General features: G+C 39.1%; 1 protein-coding gene across 5 annotated transcripts in view; it reads right to left on the bottom strand.

Annotated features, from left to right (window-relative positions):
* rnf24 (ring finger protein 24) overlaps positions 1 to 24,307 on the bottom strand; it is a 34,713-nt gene that overhangs the window by 4,977 nt on the left and 5,429 nt on the right. Inside the window, exons 2-6 of one of the 5 annotated variants that reach the window (XM_038713301.1) lie at positions 11,088 to 11,237; positions 9,829 to 9,898; positions 8,781 to 8,826; positions 7,859 to 7,901; positions 7,115 to 7,727 (exon numbers count right to left, since the gene is read on the bottom strand). In XM_038713301.1, the coding sequence (XP_038569229.1) occupies positions 7,625 to 7,727; positions 7,859 to 7,901; positions 8,781 to 8,826; positions 9,829 to 9,898; positions 11,088 to 11,230 (405 nt within the window). In that variant the 5' untranslated portion in view covers positions 11,231 to 11,237 and the 3' untranslated portion in view covers positions 7,115 to 7,624. The other 4 variants (XM_038713298.1, XM_038713300.1, XM_038713297.1 and 1 more) reach the window with 4 other exon arrangements.

Below are 24,307 nucleotides of genomic sequence, written 5' to 3'. Positions count from 1 at the left end.
GACCAATTATGTTCTGTTATATAACTGTGACTTAACTCACACTGGGGACTTCAGTTCAGTTCACTTGGTGGCCAGAGGACACCTTTTAGCAGCAATGTTTTTTTTCTTTCAACAAAAAAAATGATCATGATGGATGATGGAAATGAAGAACCATCTTTTTTTCAGCTTTTCTTTCTAAAGTAAGAGACTTATAAAGACAGCCACAGCCATATAAGTGGACCCACACCACCGCACCATAGCAAACAAGACAATTGGTGCATTCTGCCTGACTCTGAGTTTCAGTGAGCTCTCAGTCCTGTAACTTTCTGTCAAAATAGATAAAACAGGTTGATACGCAGTGATAACCGTATTATTATTTCCCTAGCTGGTGTCCTTTAAATGGTCACTGAGGCAATCCTGATGGAGTTGTTTGTCTTTTTGTATGTTTGTTATACACACAAGCGCGTGCATGTTCAACAGACATGCCACCAAGAGGTCATGACCTGCCAGCTATATAGAAATTCATAGTGTGTCATACAGCAAACATCAGATCAACAACATCAACAGACCAACAACCAGACAACTGCTTTACCAATACACACCTACATCACCTGAGTGCTATACAAGTTATACTAAGGTGCAGCTCGCCGACACCCAGTTAACTCATGACTGTGACGTTACAACCCAAACTCACGGCCCATCCAGGAGAACCACAAACGCACGTGTATTTACAGCTGAGGACTGCGGCTTACTTTGGCTAGCCTTCTACTCAACAATCAATCATGATTTCAGTTAATTGATAAAGTTGCTGTTACTATTACCTTGTCTGGGTTACCGGGTGCTTTCTGATCAGATGCTGTTGCGGTAACGCGACACAAGTTTCGTTTTACAGTGGACGGACATTAACATTACAAGTGTATCCAGCTGCAGCCCGCAGACCTGACGGAAGTTGAACTTCCAAATATGGTATGTCCCAGAAGACACCGCGCACAAAACGTGATGACCTTAATCTCGGCACACGTACAGTATAGATCCTAATGCAAAGCAACATGACAAAAATTTATGTTCAGAGTATTATGTGGTAAATTTGCTTATTATTTTAACAAAATTTTATTTGCACAAGTCAGCTGGAGCTTGCTGCTAACATTAAGCACTATGTTCACTCAATATCTGACTAAGAGTTAGCTTGCTAGCTCCGGTTATCTCCCCCAGGCCCAGGCACTAGTGATGGTAAAAGTCACTATTTTGAAAGACTCGAGTCACCAAATCACGTTCATTAAAATTAACAAATCTTTTTTTGTGTCATTTCGTTCATTTTAACTAGGCTGGTTATTGCAGCGCTGCAGCCCCCTAGTGGGCGATTTAAAATAAACGGTGCAGTTCTCAAACACAGAAGGCTGCTTTGCTTGCTGTAATTGACAAAGTATAATGCACAAATTCAGCTCTTGATCTTTCTCTATCATGGTTCTATAAAGCCACAACCAAATTCAAACCATGTAAAAACCACAGAAATATGTTGTCAATATTCGATTAAGCCACTACTCCAGCTAAATCCGTCCATTTTCACAATCTTTCCTGAGTATACTACCAGACCAGTCATATATATATAATTATAATTACTATCACTATATCTCTAAAGTGCTCATTCATACAGCAGCCTAACGCCTATCCATGAGTAAAATCTATATGTTAACATCAGATTTACAGGGAATATATTTAAGTAATAAGTTTGACACACTAGATGAATAAAACATACTCTTATTAAAATTTTACAAATTTAATAATAATCTCAAACACTGTTCACCAGTGAGGAGCGGTGAAACAACAGCACGGCTCTCGATAAATAAAAAGTAAAAGTTAAGTTGTGTTCTCTGGTGGACCCGGATCAGCTGTTAACTGTTAACAAACCACAGGGTTAACGCTAACGCTGCGAAGTGGCTGTGTTTTAATGTTTTAATGAGCCGGTCCGTTTGTTTTGGAGAGGAGACGACCTCTGTGGTAATTCAGCTCCCGGTATAACTCTGTCAGGGCTCTGAAGTGGACCCAGAACAACTCTCATCAGCTGTTAGCTGTAAACACTAGCAGGACTAAAGTTACGGTGCGGCTGTGTTAAAACTATAACTTGGCACAACAAACTGCGCTGTAATAATGTTATGCTTCATTAAATGTCACAAAATTATCAAAATAGATATTAGATATATGTCAGTCCAGTGACTGTTACCTGACAACAGACTCTCATTCTCCGGTGCTGGCAGTAAGTCAGCCTGCTGAGTGAAGACAGACTCCGAGGACCCATGTGAGCGGTGAACAATTAGTTAATTCCTGCTCCACAATAGCCGAGATGTCACGTGAAAAATAAACGACTCAAACCCAGAGAACCACAGTTGAAAGTCGTGAACTAATCAAGTCTGTTTCCTGTGCTGATGGAGCCCAGGCAGCTGCTACGAGTGATCGTAAGAGTCCAAGACTATTCACGCATGCGTGAAAATGAACGCATTACTCACTGAGACAACCCGTTCCTCCTGAGTCACATACAAGATTAGGTCAAATGAACGATACGTTTACTGAAAGACACAACACTACCAGTCACACAGACCACTGCAGCCAACATAGCAGATGTGTCCAGCAACAGCTGAACGATACTGTTCGTACCACTGTTATTCTACCCATAAATTCTCAGTAATGTTGTAAAGTTTTAACCTAACTCAAGATACATCTGGCTGGTGATGTAATGTTACAGAATATTCTTGGTTCGTGAAACTTAAAATCACCTTGGAACAAATAAAATATACAACAACAACAGTGGTATGAATTGAAACATTGCCTTATTATTATCATTAGGCTATTATAAATAAATATTTACAGGAATTATAGTATTAATATACTATAATAATAATAATAATAATAATAATAATAATATAGAATTATAGTATAGTAAATATTAATGCATAATGTACACTGATTACTACGTTGACACTTGAGACCTCTTTTTTAACAGCCCTATGCGTGGGCCGAGCAGCCGACATAAACGTCATCACGTTTTGTGCGCAGTAGCTTCTGGGACGAACCATATATGGAACTTCCGTCACGTTTGTCTGCAGGCTACAGCTGGATCCTTCTCTGTAACATTACACCATCGTGCTGTTGTGGTGGGGTAGACCACATAAGTTTCGTTTTACGGCGGACGGACTGTAACATTACAGAGTTGTTGTTTTCTTTTATCTTGAAATAATCCCATACTTTGGACAGTTTCTTCTTTGTCCCTCGCTATTTTCTCTCTCTTCCTCCACGTAGCAAACAGCGCCATAATAATCTGTCCCAGTCATGTTCACACAGGTAAGCGCGATGTGCGACAGCAATAAATATCCGTGCAGCAAAACAGTGTGCTATATAGTTATATGGATTAAACAATGCCTCAATGCAAAGAATTTGCGTCAATGCATTTTAGTAATTGAATTAATCAATTTAATCGATGAATCGTTTTAGCCCTAGATCATTGGTGACCGCTGGCATAAATGGTAAATCAGAACACCAGTTGGTCTGGTATTTACATTCACATCACTGGAGATGCTGCACTTGATCTTCCTGTCACACTTGCACTCCACCTTCCCTATCCTTCACTTTCCAAAAGACAGGCTTTGTAACCATTGAACATTTGCCAGGGCACTCACCTTTATTAGCCTGCTGCCTGACTGGCAACCCAGAGACCATTATGCCTCTCCTTGCAGTGGCTAGGTATTAGTACATTAAGTATACCTAAGCACCTATGTGCTATGAATGCAATGTATATTTTAGGTAATGCAAGGTTGTACCAGATATTTACATAGCTGTTGCCATCAAGACAAGCTGATTCTGTTCAAAACCTAACAATCAGTTCACTGTACAACTCTGTAGTGTGAACCTGTCAGTGAAAAACACTGCTGGATAGTGAAACCACATATAATGAAGGTAGCAGATGGCTGACTACACCCTCTCCAGATTAACATTAGAGTTGCAATGACAACAGTAATGTGAAAAACAGTTTCTCCCCAGGGACTAGAAAGCCTTAGGGAAGTGGACGTTTCAAATTGTGAGAAAATGTACAAAAATCTGTAACAATGATTCAGCATTCCCATCACAAAAAAGAATTCCCATCATCCAACCAGTGGGTAACAATTTCACTTTCATCAAAGAGGGTTTTAATTTGGCACACTGTTTTCTGGCTGTCCTTTAGCCACACAGATTCTCAGGATGGACAAGGAAAGATGAAAAGAACAGCACGGGGGCTCTTAGCTTTCTCTCCTGAGGATTTTTGGACACAGAACAATCATCTGTTAAGATGTCTGCTTTGCTCTCTTTATTTGTGAATAGATCAATGTTTTTATTCTTTTCAGTGGCTTGTCTATGGTGTCACACTCACAGTTGGGATCTGGTACCATTCGCCAACTTCTGACAGAACCTCTTTCTCCCTATTAAGTGAATTAATCTTGTAAGCTTTAGTTACAAATTCCATGCAAAACACTTGGACTTAATTATGTGGAATAACATTACTAGACCACGGATTTTATCAGAGAAAAAAACATTAACCTATGCCTGTCAAAAATGTTACGTAATATCAAATGTTGAGTTGCTCAGAAGACTATAAAAGGTTCAGCGACAGAACAATAACAGATTACTCAGGTAATTACAAATCAACTTAATGCTAGGGCTTTGTAACAAGCTGTGTTTAAAGAAGAATAGGTCTTTTATGTTTTATATACATTATGTAGACATTATGTCAAGTTTAGATTGTGCCATAAGACTCCCTTAGTTCTACAAGAGACAAATTAATGTATGGCACAAAATAAAAATTTGCCAAGATATCCTCTTGTTGTGACATTTACTTAGTCAAAAGAACATGCTCAAAAGCTATTTGTGGCCAGAATATGCACTAGTTAAGCCCTACGTGGGTATTCAGACCAACAATACCTCTTCACTCACTCTGGATCTCGAGTGACGAGGACATGCTGCCTGTTTTCTTTTCATTTTCACCCACTTTCTTGATATGTTTGGCTGCATAAATAAGAAGTAAATCAGTACCAAGTGCTTCTAATTTTCTTGATCTCCATCAGTGAGCATTTTAGCTCCGCACCAGCACCTGTAACAACAATATGCTAACCCACAACTTCGCTAATGTTAGTTACTTTACTTGCTGTGTCATTGTTCGCTCTAAATCGTGGGATTTGTCGTGTTGTTGGATTTCTCCAGAATCGCTTACTCCACCTTTAGGATTAAGGTACAACGTATGAAATCATTACCTTTAGCCTATATAAATTGAAAAATAAAACAACAGAATACAATCCCACCCCTTATTCTTGCGAAACCTAACCTGAAAGTTGGCAGTTAATCTAAAATTCTTTAATGTAATTACTCACTGTGTTGTGAAGTCGCAGCCAGTTTGTTTTCTAATGTAATCACTTCATTACTGAGTATTTCTACTTCGACCACATTTTGATTATTTTCTGAGCTTCCAGATTTGAAACAAATCCCACTGCTAAACTTGCATGTCAGCTCACCTTCAGTCTCTTTCTACTACAGGAAGTTAGTCCTCGTAGCCGATAACAAAATTATTGGCTACCTTAGTAAAACAGACACTAATTACACAGTGTGAGTGCAAATTGAATGAAAGGCACACTAAAATCTCACCCACAGAACCTCACAATCAGTACAGCACTCCAGCCATCCTATAAAACAGTAGGTTTAAATGGGTTATTAGAGTGTCGGGGGAGGTTGTTTGAGCACCCAAAGCACATGCTGACTGTTAACACACATATATGTATGTTGTGTGTAACTGTGGCATACAGCAGCATTACTTTCACACCATATATGACATGAATGCTGTCGATTTATGCTATCAATGTTATTTTTCAAAAACAATGTCAATTCATATTACAAAAAGGATAACTGGAAAGGTTACACATCCAACAGACTAAAAGATGACCAGTACACTGATCCAATATTAGCACTCCTATACTAGATAAAATGCTGAGATTGAATTCATGCAGCTCTGTCTATACTCATGTCTCCAGGGTGATCCTTTGGCGTGGGAGCCTAAAACTGGGTCATCCACCCAGGCTAGTGCATGCGTCTGTGTGTTTGTGTGCGTGTGTGTTTTCTTATTGTCCTTAAACAAATACAGCGTGGTTATTCTGTCAGTCTTCACACACATGACACCTTTTGAAGCTTTCTCTTTTCTAATAACATAAACAATGAAATCCTGAGGCCTGATGAAACAGTGGGAAATTCCAACACTGATGACAAGCAACTGTGTTTAGCCCCGTGTCAAAGCACATGTGAAGATGCTATTGTTAGCATTTCATTTGCACTACAATGTTAAAGGGATAGTGTTCCTGGCTTGGGACTACCAGGCTGCTTTACACACTGACTGCTGCTTGTAATTTTCCAACCAAGCTGAGCGGTCATGCAGCTTTTTGTAATTACGGTAGTGGGAACACTCATGACTTAACCACAAGATGCTAGTTTTCACATGACACTGTGTCAAGACAGATGTCCTGAAAGTCAATTAACAAACATTTTATATGTCATTGTTGTTGCCAAACTAGACCAAACCCAGAAAACTCTCAAAATAAAGAAGCGCACAGGTGTACAGTTGTGCGCAGATAGTCCAAACATTACCACGTGTCCTGATATGTGCAGACATATGCCATATGTTTGCTTCTGATGCACATTACCTAACAGGAGTTTGTACCATTTGGAACCTTTTATTGTCCATCTGGAAGCTGATGTTTATGTTCAAAATGATGGCATGAGCTGCCCTTTCAGCAAGCCCCAAACCATAGCCATTTATCATGGGTTTCCATGTAACTGCACAACCAAGAGGACAGAAGTACAAAAAGGATGACCGATGGAGGACATTGTTGCTCAGGCATTGTTAAAATGAAGTAGCACATAGACTGGTTAGTCCAAATCAGCTGATATAACAGTACAGTGTGTACATTACAGACTGTTCTACACACTAGATAGTCATCGTTTAAGAGAGCAATGTTTGGTGTTAACGTATCATCAACTGCTAACTGAACAAAGATGATCAGTGCTTACCTCATGCAAATTTAGCTCTTTGACTTTTTCCTTCTGAATGACCTGAGAGGCATAGTAAGAGATAAGGATAGATTAGTCACTGTAATACGGTAACAGAAACCAGTTCCTGTGAAAATACAGTTAAAGACTTAACAGCTAATAATGAGTGTGTGATGTAAAATCTACCAAGCAGGCTATAGATGATGTACTATAATATATGGATTACTGGATTCCAGTAAATGCATTTAGCATGTGTGTGTGGGTTTGTGTATGAGTCTACTCTATGAGCTTGGTGGTGTTAAATAGCCCCCAGAAAAGCTGGACGCATGAATGTTTTTAGCCAGCAGGTTGTAAGACACGTAGGGTAGACAAAATCTGCTGTGCCAGTGTGTGTGTGTGTGTGTGTGTGTGTGTGTGTGCATATGCTTAACTTTGACATGTTGGGTGCTTTTGCATGTTGATATTACATAACTGAAAGACATAGGAGTCATGCTTATGCCCTTCATCACTCCCTCTTACTAGCTTTGCAGGCTAAACTCTGCTGACACACTCAGCTAACTGTGAATCTGACTTTTCCAGCTGAGCCACTTTAGGTTGAGTGCAATTCAGAATTTGAGTACACTTGTGCATACCAAAAAAACAGAGGAGTCAGCCAGACATTTAGGGACCAGAGGGGTTCTTCATGATTTTCTCTGAACAAGAACACATCTTCAGACACTTCATTTGTGCTTGACAAAAGGTCCTGTATGATTTTTGACCGCAGGGTGTGTGTGTGTGTGTGTGTGTGTGTGTGTGTGTGAGTGTGTGTCATTGGAGCGCTTACTTGTTTGTATGCATATAGTTCTTTGTGCGCCTGGTGCCGTAACCTGGGGAGACGTAAAGACAAAACATCTTTTTGATTAGTAGGTGACCATCTCCACCTGGCTACGTTAAATAAAGAGACAAAGTATTCATACATCCTGGAAAAAGAGAGAAAAATGACAAACATGGATGTAATATCCTTATTAAATACTTGCCTTCTGACACCAGTCTATTCTAGTGGATCGTTGTGGTACCAAATGGGTGTTAGAATTAAAAAGCAATTCTCAATCCATACAGAATATAATAATAATCTCTCTCTAGATTTTTACAAATGATATATCTCAAAAAGAGACAAAAAAAGGCAGAGCAGTGCAGAGATGATTCTGCCTATGCATTTGTCATGTGAAACAATCATGAGTCTGCTGACTAAACAAATATTAATTGGATTAACCAATTACAGAAAGAAGTGAATATATAAAAATACCTTCCAAAACTCTGTCAAATATTTGTTTTGCTTAGTAACACAATAGTAGTTAAATATTGATAGATATCATTCTGAAAAGGCTTAGGCCTTAGTTTCTTGTTAATGAAAGTAGAATATCAACTCACAATATCACCTAAAATACATTGGATCAGACATTAAAAGCATTACTGTATGTTGATGAGGCGCTCTAAAAGGTCTTGCAAAACTCCAGGTAAAAAGAAGAGCATCCACAGATAGAACCAATGTTTAAGGTTTATATCAAACTCTTGGTTAACTCTTAATAAACATTGCTCTTGTAAATGAGCCAAAACAAACAACTCAGTGAACAAACAGGGAACAGAAAGAGCACTGGATAAGAAGAGAATCTAGGTACTGAGAATGACAATAAAACATGTAGAATAAAAGGGAGGAAAACAAGAGCAAGAGAGATAGGAGAAATTCATAGGTTTGTAAGATTTACCTCCATTACAAGTAACCTTAACCTCTCGCAGCAGAGTGAGAGGGATCTGTAAAACAAGCAGCACAGTCTAGGAGAGAAACTGACATTTTGAAAGAGGTCAGCAGGAAAAGGTGCAGAGACTCCCAAGGGTAGGGGACAACTGATTATGGGTGAGGGGGTTGACTGATGGGGGGTGGCTCAATGGCCCTTAAGTACAATGTCAAAGTGGGCAAGAAGAATAATCGGCTGAAAAAGGAGAATCAGGTGTCCAAATTTCTCTTCTTCTCAAAATTATCATAATTTGACTGCAGTCAATGGGCAACTCAAAATGTGAAATATATGTCTCAGCCATTATTATAGTCAGGAATGTCCAAACGGTTTAATCACTTTACTGAACATTCATGAGCACTACATGTTACAAACCGCAGTGATAACTAACTTGTAGATTGATCTAGGTTTCTTAACATTGCACATTCATAAAACTTATTGCCATGCTTATGAATTTGGCATTGAAGGCCTCCTGTCCTTTACACCCCATGCTTAAGAAATTCCTTTAAGTTTTTGTAATGTGTACTGCATCATATATTTTTCACGTATGTGTGTGTGACTCACTGACAGAGGTGTTTCAGTATTTCCGTGAGAGTCTGTCTTGCATCAAACTCGTGTGAATGTTATTTTGTTATTCTAACATTAATTCCTTTGTCTCTTCATTCACCTGTTAATGTAAAACAAGTGCAATGATGCTTACTGCACAGAAACCACAGGATACCTGCTTAATGCTGAACTATGAGGTTTAACAAAGCAGTGGCCATAACAAATTTGTAAAAGAGGATTTTGTATATTCATCATGCCTTATGGTACATATAATTTAAGTCATTATGGGCCAATCCTTTGGGAGACTGCATCTTTAGACGCCTTTTATGGAGCAAAATCGCTCATTTTGTCTTTAGTGACTAAAGCTGGCAATCTTGATTTTCAGTAGTGAATCATGGTACTGCATCAAAGTCATAAAGTCTCGTTACAGTTAGATGAGGAATTGTAGGAACACAGTTGTAGTTTACCTACTTACCGTTTGCCCTGCAAGATAGGATATGAGAAGGTGGCGAGGTGTGAATTTTGTTGGGAACTGCTGCTTCTCACTGTCTTAGATAAAAAATGTTGGACATTATTTCTGTTCTGTTTGTCGCTGCCAGGAGAAAACCAGCAGCCAGGACAATTTGATCAGACCAGTGGAGTTAAAAAGAGGGTCAATGACTAGTAACCACCTCCACTTTTCCTTTATAGGTAATAATTACTGGATTGGTCTAAATGCTTAATACTAAAGGACCTTTAATAAAATTAATTTTAATGGTTACAAACATGAGATTTTAACATCCAAATGCAAGTTTAATGAAAAGATGTATGACTATAGTGACAACATAAAGGAGGTTTAGTGGCTCTTTGAAGAAAAGGGTCCTAACTAGTGTCTTTGACGCCAAGTGCCATGATCATAATAATAGACAAGCAGCTTTGGATCTCAGCATAATATTACTGTTTTTTCCTGTCAATTCAGATTATAAAGTCACCAATTGTGGTATCATAGCTACCTTCTCCAAACTGTGCTGTTGAAACATATTGACCTTATATGAAATAACTATCAGCAAGACAAATACTAACTCACACATTTCTGAAAAAAAAAAAGAGATATGCTTTTAATACAGCCTCATCAAAAAACCATTGTGACAAGTGCCATACAGTTTGTTGGATAGAAACTACATCATTATTAGATATTTTAAGAAATTGTTTAGAATAGATTACCAGAACCTAACAAATTCAGGGAGCAGACATGTTTAGCACTGACCTTTACTTTTTTCCTACTGGATATAAAGTACCAATTAGTATTAAGACAGTTTGCTAGTCAAAAGAGGTACACATCACGGTCTTGTAAATCAGGCTGCACAGCGCCTTTTCTGAACATTGTAAATTGACTTGTAAATTTTAAATCTGTTTACAAAGTTGAGTGTACAAGAATGGAAAGGAGCAATTTGTTTATCAATTTGAATGTGTAAATGAATTTGTAGCCAGTGTGCCTCAAAACATTTTTCATTACAGAGATAAATTCATATTCGTCCATCCTGGATTTTTTGGAAAGTGCATGAGCAGGGTAATACAGTTAAAATTTTTACCAGATAAATGATTTGTTGCACCCGCTAAATAGAAGATGTTTGCCTAGCCAAAGAAACCCCTGTATGACACTTAATGCCACATACTCGCACAGCAGAGCAACTTCAAACACAATAAAAATTCTAAGAAAAGCCAAATCATAGCAAAAGGGTATATGGATCTTACCTTATTAAGTAGCAACAGAAGAGTAGGCTGAGGATGAAGACAAAGATGGCTGTCCCAAACACCACAATGTAGATATTGAGGGGAAGGTTCTGGAACCCTATATTTGGCATCCTGAAACTGTAGTGCGGGAAATCGGAGCTCATGGATATTCTGTCATGATGAAAGACAAATGACGTACAACACATGAGTAGTTCCCATACATTTCAACACACTCTGTGGACCAATAATGACACAGCAAAACAAAAATTAAAACTGGAAGTGAACTTTCCCTTTGGTGGTCGGGTTTGGATACCAGATCTCTGTTGGCATTATTCTGCTTTTTGGTCTTGACATACTAAACCATGACTTACTTTGTTCCCATTGTTGTGGATTTTAAAGTCTAAAAAAGATCAATGGACATTAGTAACTGTAGGCACAGACAAATAGGCAATTTCCTAGTGGCATTTGAAGAAGAAGTCAAGTCAGTGTGTGTGTGTGTGTGTGTGTGTGTGTGTGTGCAACAGAATGACAGAAAATGTGCTAGGGATATAGATAAATACAGAAACATTATTTGGATCTGAACTGATAATCCTTTCCCCCCCAAAATTACATCCCTGTTCATCCTTTGCTCACAGTGCCTCTAGACTCTAAATCATTTGAATTATTCCATAATGCTCATAAACTCTATTTGGAATATATTTGGGTGGAGGCTTAGTTCCCTCCTGCTGTGGCAGCTGGTGCACCCGTTCTCATATTGGTTAACTGTTTCAAAACAGGTAAAAAGAGTGCTTTGGTCCCCAGAAACACACATTATGAGTAATTCAGTAAAAAATATGCACTTCACCTCACCTACTCCTAACTAATGAGCTATAGGCCATTTTTTACATTTATGACTCAGAGCAAAACCTCAATTTAAATTGAAGTTAAATTTATTTAACCCTAGGGTGTAGGTCAGATGCTCCAACCTCAAAATCTACACTGAAAGCCAACAGCAGGGCAATGGCACAATAATAAATAAAAGGCAACTCCAAAAACATACATTACATTCTCATGTATGTCCTTTTCGGGTAACAGACAGCTAGAGCTTACTACAGTTATTACAGTATCCTAGCACTCTGTTTATATTCCACAATAACAGAGTGGGTTCTTTGTTTTGTTTTTATTAGTTAAAAAATACTTTTATAATACATACTGGTACACAGCCACATGCAGGGGAAAAGGGTTTATAAAGTATATATATTAACATTTATTTGCTCAGATTTTGTGAGAATACCTAAAAAAGTTTCTTTGTAAGAGCCAAGGCACACCAGCAAGGATCCATTGGTCAAGTGGTGTTACTCAAATATACCAAAGGGACATGACCAGACATGTCTATGCCTACTCAGAGAAAAGAAGGAGGGGAGGACAGGAATAACTTTTGCTCATTCTGAAACCCTGTCTTGTGCCCCTCCCCTTCACTCAATAACAAGAGCTTCATTCCTCTGTACTCATGTGGATAGTGGAAAGTTTTTGTAGGTTTGGCTGAGGCCATTAACAAACGTTTCCTGCTTATGATTACACCATATGTGGCTCACAGTGACCCAAAACACCCCCTCAGCATTATACTCAGAAGCATCTATGTGACATTATTCTACCAGTCTTGCTGACAGTGTTCGTTGTAAGACACCTGGCTCATGAGATCAGGGAACAGCGTTGACAGGGTTAGTGACGTTCTTTCCAACATATTTTTGAAAGTCGAAACATTGTGCAAATTGAGAACAGTGTGCTTTAAATGAAAGTAAATCTCTCTGGCATGTTTTGCTGATGCGTGGGCCAAACAACCTTGTCTTAAAAGACAGCATCATCATGTCCATGAGGTTCAAAACGCTGTCTGGGAGAATGCATCCAGCTCTTTAGATAAATCTTTTGATGGGACAAACAGATTAGACAAGGGATGGAACTAGTGAGGGCACTAAAGCTACAAGATAATAGGGCTCCCATGAAAACTTTATTCAACAGCTCCCATGAGGACAGAGAATTGCTGACAGAAGCCACAGGAATGAAATAGTTGTGATTTTAGAGGACACTCGTTTATCACCCACCTCTTGCCCTCAGGACACTGTGGATGTCTAAACCGTGGAGTTGAAATGATAGGAACGCTGAACTCTAATCAAATTAAATGCTCATAAGCTGAGGCATTCTGGATGAAGATGAAATATCACCCCTCAGGCCTGGCAAACTAGGTCCAGGTGCAGTCGTAGTTGGGAATGGTGCATATATCTAAGGCTGAATGATTCATCATTTATTTTGTCCAAACAGTTCGAGCCATTCCAGCTGTTGATTTTGCCAGCTATCTATCTACCTAACTGTTGCAGGCAATTTAATCAGCTGTAGATAAATGATGCAATGACATAATTTCTGTGTGCTGCTTCTCTTGCCCTCTTTCCGTCCAAACACAACCCAGACAGCCTCCCCACTTGCTTCTCTACACACACAAACATGCTGCAGAGCTACAAGCCATTCACACAAACTAACAAGCACCCCTGGAGATAAAATCAAACCAACACACTGGCATTCCATTCTTCACAGTAGGTAATCAACTAATATATTTTGCCATATAAGTCATAAAGTGACTAAATAGAGTGAATACTAAATATTTTAAGCGCCAATAAAATAAAATAATTAATTATTACTAGCCAACTACTTGTTAACATATTGCTAGATTTACTTTAATGCCGACTTTTCTCCAGCTGGTTTAAAAAAGAAGGACCGGGGTTGACTGGTGGTGAACATACACATACCCGAGCGGTGCCTTCATGCTGAATAGCAGAAAAGTCTGTACAGATCTATATCACAAGCCCTTGAGAAGTGACATGGCTTGTCCTTGAGAGCAGTGGGTTGCCTGCTGTTGACTTGCTTGGATCATAGCCCTTCTTTGCCCCGTTCATAAAGGCTCCGTGCCAAACTCCCTGCCCTGCTTCGCTCTCTGACTCCTTTTGGTGTCTCCGTCTAAACCTCTCCCTGCTTATCTGAGCACACAAACATTCTGCGGAGCAAAATGCTTCCCACACACACAAATACCAACAGAGAAATCTGAGACAAACACACTGACAAACCATCCTACATAGTAGATAATTATGTAAGAACAGGGGCCTTTAAGGAGTAGGTGGGAAAGAACTTCTGTCACTTCTGATTTTGAATAGTTATTTGTTAACCCACAGTTTTTAACCTTACAAAATACTGTTTAAAGCCAGCTACGTGGTTTTAAGAAGTCTCAATAAATGTCTTTTTAAACTTTATTCAAATATATACATTTGTATATTTTACTCATTTAGCTGACGCTTTTATCCAAAGCAACTTACATTTGCTATATATATCAGAGGTCGGACGCCTCTGGAGCAACTAGGGGTTAAGTGTCTTGCTCAGGGACACATTGGTGGATGGGTCGCACACACCAAAGGCATGTGTCTTAGCCACTGTACTATCACCACCCCTATTTTCAGGGTCAGTTCCTGTAGCCACCAAGGTTAGCAATTGCTAATTCTTGTGTGTAAAAGCACTGAGATGTGGACATTTTTGTTATCAGATCAATTTTAAACAGTGGGTTATGGCCTTTTTATATACAGTCTATGGTTGTGGCCCCATCAGAGCTGAGAGTTTTCTTCTAGATGTTTACGGTGGTGGTAGACATTATTGATAACAAAGGCAACAGTAAGGAACGTCACAAAAGGCTGAGTAATCCCTTTTTTTCCGTAAAACCAGACATATTTTGTAATCTTGCAAAGCCATTTCCGCTCTAATCCTTCTTGCGATAGAAGAATGCACACACGAATACTGACATTTATTCTTCATGGAAATAGTTTAGATTTCAAAAGCTAGACAATGCTAGCCTAGTTCAGGGCCTCTGAATCCCTGCTCACAACTCCAACTGGTGTTAAGTCAATATAAAGAAAAAACAACTCTTAATTTATTTAATTCTTAGACAGTTGTGAAAAATGTTAAGTAACCTACCTAAAAATGACAAGAGCATAGCAGATATGTTATTGCAATATGCTACTGATTGGTTTGGGGGTTTAGGAAGTGACAGTATATTCAGTGCAGGTTAGTCTTTATGACATATTTAAAAAAAGTCCCTCTTCAAATAAGTCTGCTCTTAGGCTGTCCCCTTCATTCTGTGCAACAGCCCTACAGTATCAAGATTCGCTGACCTACAGGATCTTGGGTTCATCAAGAGATCTAGAAATCCAACCCCTTTGCAGTAAACAACCGCTTGGTTATATAGCGCTCTCCACCACCATCATCATCAAAGACCTTTAGGAAGAGTTCATCAGGTCCACTGAAGCTCACTGACAGACAGTAGTGGCCTTCCAGCTTACTAAGACAATTAGTAGTGGGCTTCAATTTCATTTGTCTCTCATCTGTGTTCCCATGAATTTTGACAAATCTTACAGTCAAATGAAAAAATAAAAACTTACATAGTCTAGGCTTAGCACTTGCCTCCATGATGCTTCCAGCTGCTAAATGGCTTCCTATGCACCAAAAAATATGTTGTTGCCCCTCTCCTGCTGTGAAACCGAAGGGCTAGTGATTTGCATCCACTCTCTCATCCCACCAATTCTGCCACCATCTGCCTCTCTCATTAAGACACTTTCATATAGCCCCACCCGGTTACATAACCAGCAACAAGATCATGCACAGCACATCACATTCATAGGAAACGAACAAATCACTCTCCACATTCATTGTGCACCGTTTCCTGTGGTATGATGGAAGAAATAAGCATTTATACTGTATATAGGAAGGGAAATGAACAACCAATGAGAAACCTAAGAAAGTTAACAGTTAAGCCTTAAAACCCAAATTATGAAAAAAGGTAAAAACATAAATACTTGGGCTGTGACGAGATCTCACGCCATGAGATCTTGCAAGATTAAATTGTGATGAGAATTCTTGTCAGGTAAAAAAAGCTGTCTCACGAGACTCACACAAATTACATATTTCACACGCTGTCAAGCTACACATTTATTTTCTCACGCAGTGAAATGTATAACTGAAAAGATAGACCCGCGGAGCTAATCAACTCCGCCCAGCTGATTGACACAGGCGTAGGTGTACGCTGTGATAGTACAGCTGAAACTGCTCGCGCAGTGAGTCCAGACCTTTTCATATACATTTTGCAACATAAACATCTAAAAACTGAAGCGCTGCCTGCTCTGTTTGGGACAGTGAGCTGCACTGGAAGTTAACGTGTGTGGATTAGTGGTGACATTTCTGCCTGATCAAAAGTGTTTCATTTACTTTCGGTTTCATATGCAACATGCAGTCCCAAACTGCGTCGGTCAAACGGTCTGAAGGGGCTAACGTTACTACCAGTGGATCAAGAACGTAATGCACAGTAGAGCAAAGGGCAGATAGACTTCTCATTAAATGATGACGTTGTTCTGGTAATATTCTGCCTTTTCTCTGGACATGTCAGAGAACACAGATAGCCTATGCGGGAGAGATTCTGAATGTGCAGAATCTTTTGACCATGAGCAGAAAAGCTGCTGAAACACAGGAGTTATTAAAGTCCAGGAGTTTATAACTAAATTAAAATTAAATAATTTATTGTTATGGTGAAAGGTGCCACAGTCACATTTAAAGAGGTTTCTTCCCCAAACAAAGACACAAAGAGGAGGGAAGACTAAATCATGATCAGCAGGGATGATTTTAACACTAGAACCGCCAAGGGGTCAAATTTACCCGCAGCTGTTTTTGTCATTATACATTTTTCCATTGGGTAAAAATCTACTATGAATTTTGGAATTGTTAATAATCATTTTTTGGAATAAATAGCCTACTTTTATTTGGACTTTCAAACTTTTGTAGCTATGTGTTACTCTCTGGATGCCCCATGGAGTCCGAAAAAACAGAACAGCAGAACAGTAAGAACTAGCCAACATTATGAGGCTATTATTACTGCCTATAAAACACTACAACAGTCAGTCTTTGTTTTTAAATTATATGCTGCATTTAAATTCAAGCTGTGTTTAGAATATAACTAGGCTATACCATCTGTAACAGCGGCGAGTGGATGACATCAAAAGAGCCGCCGCGTGTGAACGTGCCCTTCACAGATGCGCAGCGCAAGCGAACTACCTGCACAGTGAAGACAATGAATAAAATTGAATAAACATTCTTTAAATGCCTGAAATGTGGGGATGGTATTTATAGGAAATGCACAGCCAATGTGCTAAATATTTCCCAAAGTTTGTTGGAGCAACATGTAGCAGAAATAACCACAAAATCACGGCCTTTTTATAGCGGATTATAGGTATACAACGAACCTTTCTAGTGTTAAATAAGTTGATCTACAGGAGAAATAGATCTGAAAGCAGCACAGAATGACTGAGAGCTGCACTATAATCTGTTACAGTTAGGTTATAGATTTTGAATTGTCACCTGCCACCGGAATTTTGTGTTTCTCTTTATGTAAATAAAAAAATCACCATAAATTGCTGCAGAAAAATTAATCAGAATGTAGTATATAAAGTGTTTAATGCTCAAAATTTTCATACAATTCAGCTTTAAAGATTTCTTAAAAATAGTGTTAAACTCTCGTCTCGTCTCGATCTCATGAACCCAATCTCGAATCTCGTCTCGTGGTAGGGCTGTTGCGGTGAAGTAATTTCCACCGCGGCAATATGTTTGCAAAGTATGATCGCATTTTTCATCAATGAAGTAATTTGGTGCCATACAGCAGAGTAAGAGTGTCTTTATCTGTCACCTCAATGCACCGCGAGCCACTAACAGCAGCTTTATGGTCTGATTAAGCTAGCTGCTGCGTGCTAGTCAACAACATTGCCAAGCAAACTCCTTTTTGTAGTTTGACCGTGTCTTTTTCAGACGTAGCTATATCATTACCTTCAGGGCATGTCTATCAAGTCAATTTACATACCGCGGTGCACGCCAGTGTTGAGTAGAATGGCTGTCACAACTAACCACTGCGCTGTAGTAATGTTATAACTAAATAATATATATATATTCTATATAGTGCTTACATATCGGCAAGAAAGGTAGCCACACTCACATGAACGCACACAGGGGCATCTTTTAGGCATCACTAAGAACCCTACAAATAATTATCCAGATAATGCACTAATCAGCAGGAAAAAACGATTAAGTCAGTGTGCTTGGGCACGCATCACACATGAAAATCACTCATCCCTTTGAATACACTCTGCTCCTTTGTATTGTGGGTTCACTTAGTGAACTTCGTATAAGCCATTACATGAAACTGAAACTAACATACAAGCTAGATTCTGTTTAGGTCAGGAAGAGTGTCAACTAACAGTATGCTTTTTATTTATATTAACACTAACAAGCATCAAAGTTGCATGTTGTTGAGCATTAGAATGAGAATTACAGAGTCACACTGATCCCTGATCTAACCCTCCAATATAAATATAGTAGTTTCACTATTGCTAATTCCAGACTACAACTGCACTTTTTGAAGGACCATTTCCACTAGGCAAATGAGTCATTACTTATTCTAGTAACAAAGTGTTTTCATTTTGACTTATGCCACGTCAAACAAGTACACAAACAATTATAAAATGCAGAGACGTTACCATTTACTTTTATATGTGATACCGGTTTTGCTGATCAAAAACTGATTCCGGACATAACTTATGAGTAGTTGTGAGTAGTTGGAATAGGTATTTGTAGACCATAGAGAAACAATATGTTGTTTTTGTAACTATTTCACTACTACTGGTTAGCTGGTAACAAGCCAGACTAGAAGAAAAATTCAACCAACCAACCAGCCTTACATAAGGATGGTTTTAACAAAACTGTAACAAACTTGAATGTTATCAGACAACCCAACATCATTCTTAAACATCTGACCAAAGAACCCTTCCTTTCCCGTTCTCTGCCATTACACAACTCATTCATCACACGATGTGATGACTGTAGAGCTTAATCAAACATACAGTAAGCTCTACACCCACTCTCCGCCCAGCAACCTCCCCACTCTTCTCCTATATCCTACTCATAAATCAATAGTGGCTGAACCATTAGCAGACACATCACACGGACAAATCATGACCTTTGGACACACGATATTTCATATATTTGTCATGTCAAAGTCTCAGGCAGCTGCTGAGCAATACTGCCATTAGATTTTTTTTCCAAGGAGAAAGTAGGCAAATGCTTAACCGAAATTTTTAAATTAAATGTACACTTGTCCTTTGTTATTTTCAAAATACATTCTACAAAATAGTGTACTGTATGTTTATTTAATGCAATGAATGGAATGTCTTTTTGTTTTTTAATCTCATCATTATTTACTATAATGTCTAATTTACTATAATCCCCTTTAAAAACAACCTAAACCCTAAAAGCTCCGTTTAGGAGTTTCTTGTGATTAATATCACATTTCCAAATCACTGTCCAAATGAAAGGTGGAAATTTCCACTAGCAGCCACGGCCGGGCCTGTGATTTGCACATCTGAAACTTAATATGCCAAAGGGCAGCAACAAACCCAGGGCCTCAGAGGCAGAGCAAGAGACTCTTCAAAAACTGCTGGCTGTGGTAAGCGAAATGTTCACATTCATATGATACTGGACCTTCACCAGATTTCAGCAGTTTGGATGGGGGAGGTTGTGGGCCACTGGGCATTCACATATCTGGCTGTCCATCCATTCCTAGATAAAATGTTTTATGACAAGAGTGGCTAGTTAAATCGTCCTTTTAGCCAGAGAGAAGACAAAACAGATCAGTTACAAAGCCTCTAAATGCAGGCCTCGGATAAAGCTTTCAGGGAGGGTTTTAGAAAGCTCCTTTCTCTGTTTAAACTGTTAGTTTGATTATGTTACTTCCTGAAAGGAATGAAGATTATGATATTGATGATCACGCACCCCATTTCTTATGAAAGTAGCCAACAGTGTTTCTATTTCAGGCCCAGAAATATGCATTACAGAAAGCTTGTTTTTCCAAAGTTGGGCCAAGTTCTACAGTAAGTAGGTCGCTGTAACTATGACTCCAGTTATGAAGACTTGGGAGGCACAGGACTAGAGTGGAGCTGACAAGGTCAACCTAATGTCGGCTGCTGATGGAATTCCAATTTCTGGATTTACATCTAATGCCCCTCCATTAACTGTACAACGCATGCAGTGTATTCCCAAACCTGCCCCAACATGCATGGTAAATACAGTCAAAACCACATTATGGAGACCAACTTAGTAGTTATCTATGCTAAGCTAATACCGGTATCTGACCAGAAACTAACCCTTGAGACAATATGTACCTACTTCATAAAAATGTTTACTATCCATTAATGTATTGAAATAATTCATATTAATAATAATTAATTCATTATCTATAAATTATATCAAAAGTATTTGCTAAAGCCCATCACAATTTAACTTCAGCCTCACTAACCAAAATATTCAATTTAAAATATTTACTTCATTTGTGAGGCTGTTACGAGACATAGATTTGTATGATTAATCAATTAATTTGACATTTATGATATTATTAATTCATGACATGCATGTGTACTGCCAACAGCTAACTAAATGATGATATAAATAAGGCAAACAGGAAAGTAACAAACATCTTAAAGAGCAACTTCTTGTGTCTATGTGATTAATTGGTACAACATCTTTTGAAATTGGTCAAGTATTGAGCAAGCGAGCTGCAGTTGGAACAGGGCTGCTCCGTAACCCTAGCAGGCAATTGACCTCATCAAAGTACGTCCACTAAAGTGCTTGTTTTTGCCATTGACAGGCTCAGATTATTATTATAGGAGTCTGACAACATTATGGAAAGGATCCCTACAGAGATACCCTTTTGTAAATAGTAAGATCCTTTTTGTTTAACCAGAAACAAAGTCCCTATATCGCTCTCGTCAAAGCCACCAGAGCCCCTTGAGAAAAATTAACTAACTGAAGCAGCAGTGGAACAGCAACTCCCATTTTCTACTAGGTAAAATTACTGTTTGTATCAATGGAGTCTTATGGCTTTGCCCGCATGGCTTAGGTGCAAGCCCTGTTTTTCTGCTGCCGACTGCAGCGCGCTCTCTCAATACTGGACCAATTTCAAAAAATATTGCGCCCACATGGACACATAAACAGGTTGGTAATACCGAAGTAAGCCTTTAACAAACTTTTTATGATTTGACTGGGAAAGAAGAGGGTCACTCATCATCTAAAATCATCCTAATGGAACGAAAATGAAAAAGTTTGTTATGACCTTTTCTATATTTGCTCTTTAAGCTCTCTCTCCTTCCCCTTAAATCCTTCTAGTCCTCAGGGGGCTCTGATAGTAACACAAGCTGACACAAACATGAGGAACTGACACACACAGCTGTCTCATAGCACTCTTGTCTCCCTGTATCCAGTGCCACTTTTTTTCTGAAGGTTGTTGTTTTTTTTTCCTTTCAGAGCTCCACGACACCTCACTAAACTGTCGTCATTTGACTGCCTTAGTTTAACTTTCTCTTCTACCCCATTTGAATGTATTTTTGTGGACTGCTGGTTTATAAGAGTGGTGAGTTTTTTTCATTAAAAAAACCAACCTTTTTTTCAAAACAGTATCACTGAACAAGATGATGTTCAGATCGTAACAAGCCTAATCCTAAGATGCGTCTTTTCACAGCTGCCTACTTCAGAGAAACGGGACCCTTGGTCTGCAAAGTGAAGGGTCACAGACACTATAAATAAAACTTGTAGTCATGTGAGGGTGAGTAAGTCAAGCTGAAACAAAAAAAACATGCTGAACCCAATACAAGTCATGTGAGTTCTTGGGGTTATCGGCTACTGACCTGCAGCAAATCAACAGAAATAAACAGTGTAACAGAGACAAAACAGAACACAGGTGTCAAGTTCACAAACGATAACTAAATATTCTATTGTTTATTTTGTAATGGACACCAACTTTGTATGCCTACTCAATAAACCTATTCAGCTTCAGAGATGCATTACTTTGTACAAGCTAGATGCTATTTGAGATATGTGTTTGGGTTGGCCAAGTGCCTTGTGCTTGAGGCCAAAAGCAGCAACAATTATGAAAATGATTAGTGGATGAAACTAAAGAGTAACACAACAAATTGGAACCTAATATCATAACTACTGATAGACCAATAAATTGGGCAGATATCTGGCATTTTGAGATAATCGGCTTCAGCTGTTATCTGCTCTCATGAGGCTATATGATAGATCATCCTTAATGACAGCAAATCTAATCTAAAATCATTACTGGCTAGCGTTAAATATATATTGTTATACTGTAGAGAGAAATCCAGTTGAATGACATCACTTCTGACAAACTGTACCCCACTCTCCCTTAAACACCAGTCACGTTCTGAAATCTACAGCATAACCCAGTGTATTTTTGTGTTGTTTTGTGTGTGTTTCTGCTTAAAAAATCTAAAACAACACGTTACTGGCTAAAATATTAGACTATAATCTGCATGGAATAATGGAATTACACATGACTTTTCTTTGTTTTGAAATCGGTAACAGCCAACGGCTGCCCTGCTTTCTCAAAATCGGTATCGGCCACTGAAAAACCCATATCGGTTGACCACTAATCAAAACGTTAGCCACTGAAGGCCCATTTATACTCCTGCGTAGGGTCTACGCGCGTACCTACGCCGTAGGCTACGCACGTAGCCATGCATTTATACTTGTGCGTAGGTGTGTCCGTCATTCTGCAATTACACCCCCAAACACTAGTCGGCAGTAGCGCTACAGCATCCACTGTGTTGACTTCTGCCGGCCGAGCAGGCTAACTTCTGGTTTAGCGCTCCGCTAACGTAACGTGCGGCTGGTGTAACCTTTTCAAATGTTACCGACTGAATGGATCACATTCTGATAGTGAAATGAGTCATTTTGCTCGGTCAAATATATTGATTCACTGTGTTACAGCTGCCGTTTTGGCCGCCAGTAAATGTTACACTCTGGTCGGCTCGGAGGCATTGCGAGGCTACCCAGCTGACCAACCACAGAGCTTACGGTCCACGTCGACTCGACGTGCAGTTACATTTTTGAGGAGGTGCGCGTCAGGCGACGGTGTAGCCTATGCATAGTCCCGTAGCCTACGCCATCGATTTGACGCAGAAGTATAAATTGCCCTTAATTGCTCTGCATCAAGATAACAATGAAGGGGGCCACGTTTTGTTCCAACATACTGACTGAAACAGATATTCCAACCTTTGCAATGGACCTGCTGTGTTCTCTGATTATGCAATATAAATACAAATTCAATATACTACCTTTTCCCCGGGCAATCTACTTTTAGTGTTATGCCACTGGGGATAGGGTTGGGCAATCTTCTCAATTTTTATATTGTCTGATCATAGCTACTTGAGATCACCAATTGGCAATCTGATCGCCAGCGGCGGTGTTACATTTCAGCAAGTCACTGAAATGCCAGCATGGCAGAAACAGGCTTATTAGCTTTAAGAGAAACAGGGTTTTTCCTGCATAGAGAAATTTTTGGCGCCCCCTAAAGAGGTTTTAGTGAGCGCCAAAGAAAAATCACCAGTGCCAAAATGATCAGAATGGAAAAAAACACAACCGTTCAAATCCTCTCCGTGTTAGGATTGGTTGTGTGTTCATGTTTTTCCTGTTTAGTCTGTTTTCATAGGTTTGGTTTTGTGTTCTGTAAGCTTTATTTGATCTCGTCATGTTTGGGGTTTTGTAGCTTAATCTAGTCTTTTGTTCATTTGCATGTTTAAGTTTCTTAGTATCTGTCTTGTCGTTTATCATAGTTCTTAGTCCTGCGTTTTAGTTCTTAGTCTTGTGCTTTAGTTCATGTTTAGTGTTTTTCCTGGTCTGTGTACTTCTGTTTTATTATTTGGTCTGTGTCTTATGTCTTAGTCTTATGTCTCCATGTTTTAGTGTAGTCCTGTCTCCTGTTTGGTCCGGTCTCTGTCCATGCCCTGATTTTGCAGTCTTTCTAAGTTTTACTTTGATAGATTTGTCCTCGTGTGTTCCCGAGTACTTTACTTCCTGTTTTATTTTGTAATTTTCTGTGCCTGGTGTTCTTTTGGTCTGGTCTGGTCTAGCTTTGTTCCTGTTGTTGATTACCTGATGTGTTTCAGTTGTGCTTCCCTCCCTGCTTGTTTGCCTGTGTATACATTGTCCTCAGTTGTGTTCAGTGTTTGTGATGTCTTCGTCTGTGTGGAGTGTTCCATCCTGTACCTGCACTTGTGGATTTTTCCATGGTTTGTACCTTTTTCCTTTGTTTTGGATTTTTCCCTGTGGATTATGTT

This window comes from Micropterus salmoides, unplaced genomic scaffold (assembly GCF_014851395.1).
Source record: "Micropterus salmoides isolate LMB-PRFRI ecotype aquatic unplaced genomic scaffold, ASM1485139v1 Ms_hic_scaffold_12, whole genome shotgun sequence".
Classification (NCBI taxonomy): domain Eukaryota; kingdom Metazoa; phylum Chordata; class Actinopteri; order Centrarchiformes; family Centrarchidae; genus Micropterus; species Micropterus salmoides.
Note: the sequence above shows the minus strand (reverse complement) of the source record. Positions and strands in the feature narration are given on the sequence as shown.